Consider the following 2,213-nt stretch of genomic DNA (forward strand, 5'->3'; position numbering starts at 1 on the left):
GCCACCTCCACCCTCAGGCCACAAAACCCTTACTTACCACATGGGGATATTTAGCTATTTTAGAAACCAATTTGGCTCTTGTAATATAATATCTGGAAGAAGAGAGAAGAGGAGGAAGCTGCAGGAGACCCCTGACAGTGCCCACCATCTCACCAACCTCCAATGCCTGGGCCAAGCCCAAGCAGCCCTACCTAGAAATCTGGTCCAGATAAGATGCAGCTTCACTCTCAACAGTTCTTAGTTCTGCAACTGTCTCCTCCTGGGGTTGGGGAGGAAAAAGCAGGCTAGTCAAAAGCCACTTCCATGTCACCCCACAGCAGTCCCAAAGTGAAAGGAAAAACAAAGCAGGGGAGATATGCATGGGAGATGCCAGTTTGTAATGCAAGCACGTTACCTGAATGGACACCCCAAAGTTGTTTCCATCTTCTATCCTGGGAATCAGGAGCTGTACCCACATTTTGACCTGGAGGGTGAGCAAACCGAAACACATATATCAGGACTGTGACCTTTTCTGCTGAAACCATGAAGTACACAATTCACGCTGCTGGGGCCAGATGCCAGGAACTCAGGAGTCAAGACACCTAGTCTGCCAGCCCCCACACCTCCAGCCCCTTGTTCATCATTTTTCATAGTTCAAGTGGGGCTACACTGGTCTCCGCCTCACCGTGTTACATTTCTCAATCAGCAGCCGGATCTCAGGTTTCACTTTCTCAATAATGTCCACCAGCTGCTGGTTGCTTTTTAGCATCCCGTTGGGCATCACAAACACCTTGGTTCCTGATAGAAATGTGAAGATCGAATGATTAGGGTAGAGGAAAGGCTGTATCATTCCCTACCTTTTTCTCTTCTTTCTCTCTTCGTAGTATAAAACACTATGAACTCGGCCTTTTTTTTTGGTCACAATCCTACCATGACACCACTATCAAGATGAAAAAGGAGAATGTATGGAACGACAGAACAACAGATAAACATCTAAGGTATGCCAAAACTCTTAAGAATAAGAACACTAAAGTAAATATATGCCTTATAGACCTAATGTATCAACAATTGGTTTTTTTTTTCCACTTTTTAGAGACAAGGTCTTGCTCTGTCACCCAGGCTGGAGTGCAGTGGCGTGATTAGAACTCACTGCAGCTTTGAACTCCTGGGCTCAAGCGATCCTCCCTGCCTCACCCTCCTGAGTAGCTGGGACTACAAGTGTGTGCCACCACAGCTTCAGACACAGGGAGGGAGGGAAGAAGGGAGGGGAGAGGAGACAGAAGATATGCGGGTGCTAGCCTTAGAGCTAATTTTTCTTATCTTTTGTAGAGACAGGGTCTCGCTATGTTGCCCAGGCTGGTCTCAAACTCCTGGCCTAAAGTGATTCTCCTGCCTTGGACTCCCAAAGCACTGGATTATAGGCGTGAGCCACTGCACCATTTCAGTAACAACTGTTACTGAAGAAGAAAAAAATAACACAGAACTGGGACTTCTGTGACAAATTTAAAGTGTGTAGAGGCTACCTCCAATCTCTCTCCCTTGGTAGTCCATGCTAAGTCAAACCCTCTGTTTATTGGAAAACTTGGTTTAGACCACTAAATGATGACCATATTTGGAGGACTTGGGAATGCTGACTCTGGCAGATAAGATCAGAATTTGCTTCCCAGCCAGGAGAACACCGTATCCATCCTGCTTCTCAGGGCTACAGGTCAGGAGATGGGGTAAGAGGAGGTGGGGTGGGGGTGGCTCTTACCTTGGAAGGCCTCTTCACACTCATCCAACCTTCGCTTCTTATAAGTAGGCTAAGGATACAAAGAGGCAGGAATTAGCCTGCTTTTTTGATACCCACATCCCCACTACAAGATACCCTTCAAGTAAGTGTAATACCTTCCTCAACCTCATAGGTTGTCTTATTAATTTCTACACAATTTTTTAAGCATATATAAGGCTTTAAGAAAAGGTTCTTGCCACAAAGCAACTTATACTCTAGTTGGGAAGATCAACCTTTCAAGAAATATGACACATTAGAGGACAAGGGAAGATACTATAAACAATAGGAAAAAGGAACCAATCAAGGCAGAGTGAGGATAATTAAGGGAATATTTATAAATTTTCTGGTTTCATAAAGAAACACAATATTCAATCAACAAACATGTATTTAGCACCTGCTGTGTACCAGGATCAATGCTAGGTATGGGTGATACGAAGATGATTAATTGCATTATAGGATGTTT

At 44.5% G+C, this 2,213-nt stretch overlaps 1 protein-coding gene across 1 annotated transcript in view; it reads right to left on the minus strand.

Annotated features, from left to right (window-relative positions):
- PSME3 (proteasome (prosome, macropain) activator subunit 3 (PA28 gamma; Ki)) overlaps nt 1-2,213 on the minus strand; it is a 19,519-nt gene that overhangs the window by 6,144 nt on the left and 11,162 nt on the right. Inside the window, exons 2-6 of the mRNA XM_012656645.1 lie at nt 1,733-1,781; nt 665-777; nt 395-463; nt 192-259; nt 38-92 (exon numbers count right to left, since the gene is read on the minus strand). Coding sequence (XP_012512099.1) covers nt 38-92; nt 192-259; nt 395-463; nt 665-777; nt 1,733-1,781 — 354 coding nt within the window. The remainder of the gene's footprint in view (nt 1-37; nt 93-191; nt 260-394; nt 464-664; nt 778-1,732; nt 1,782-2,213) is intronic.

Source organism: Propithecus coquereli, unplaced genomic scaffold, assembly GCF_000956105.1.
Source record: "Propithecus coquereli isolate 6110/MARCELLA unplaced genomic scaffold, Pcoq_1.0 Scaffold515, whole genome shotgun sequence".
In the NCBI taxonomy this organism is placed as follows: Eukaryota; Metazoa; Chordata; class Mammalia; order Primates; family Indriidae; genus Propithecus; species Propithecus coquereli.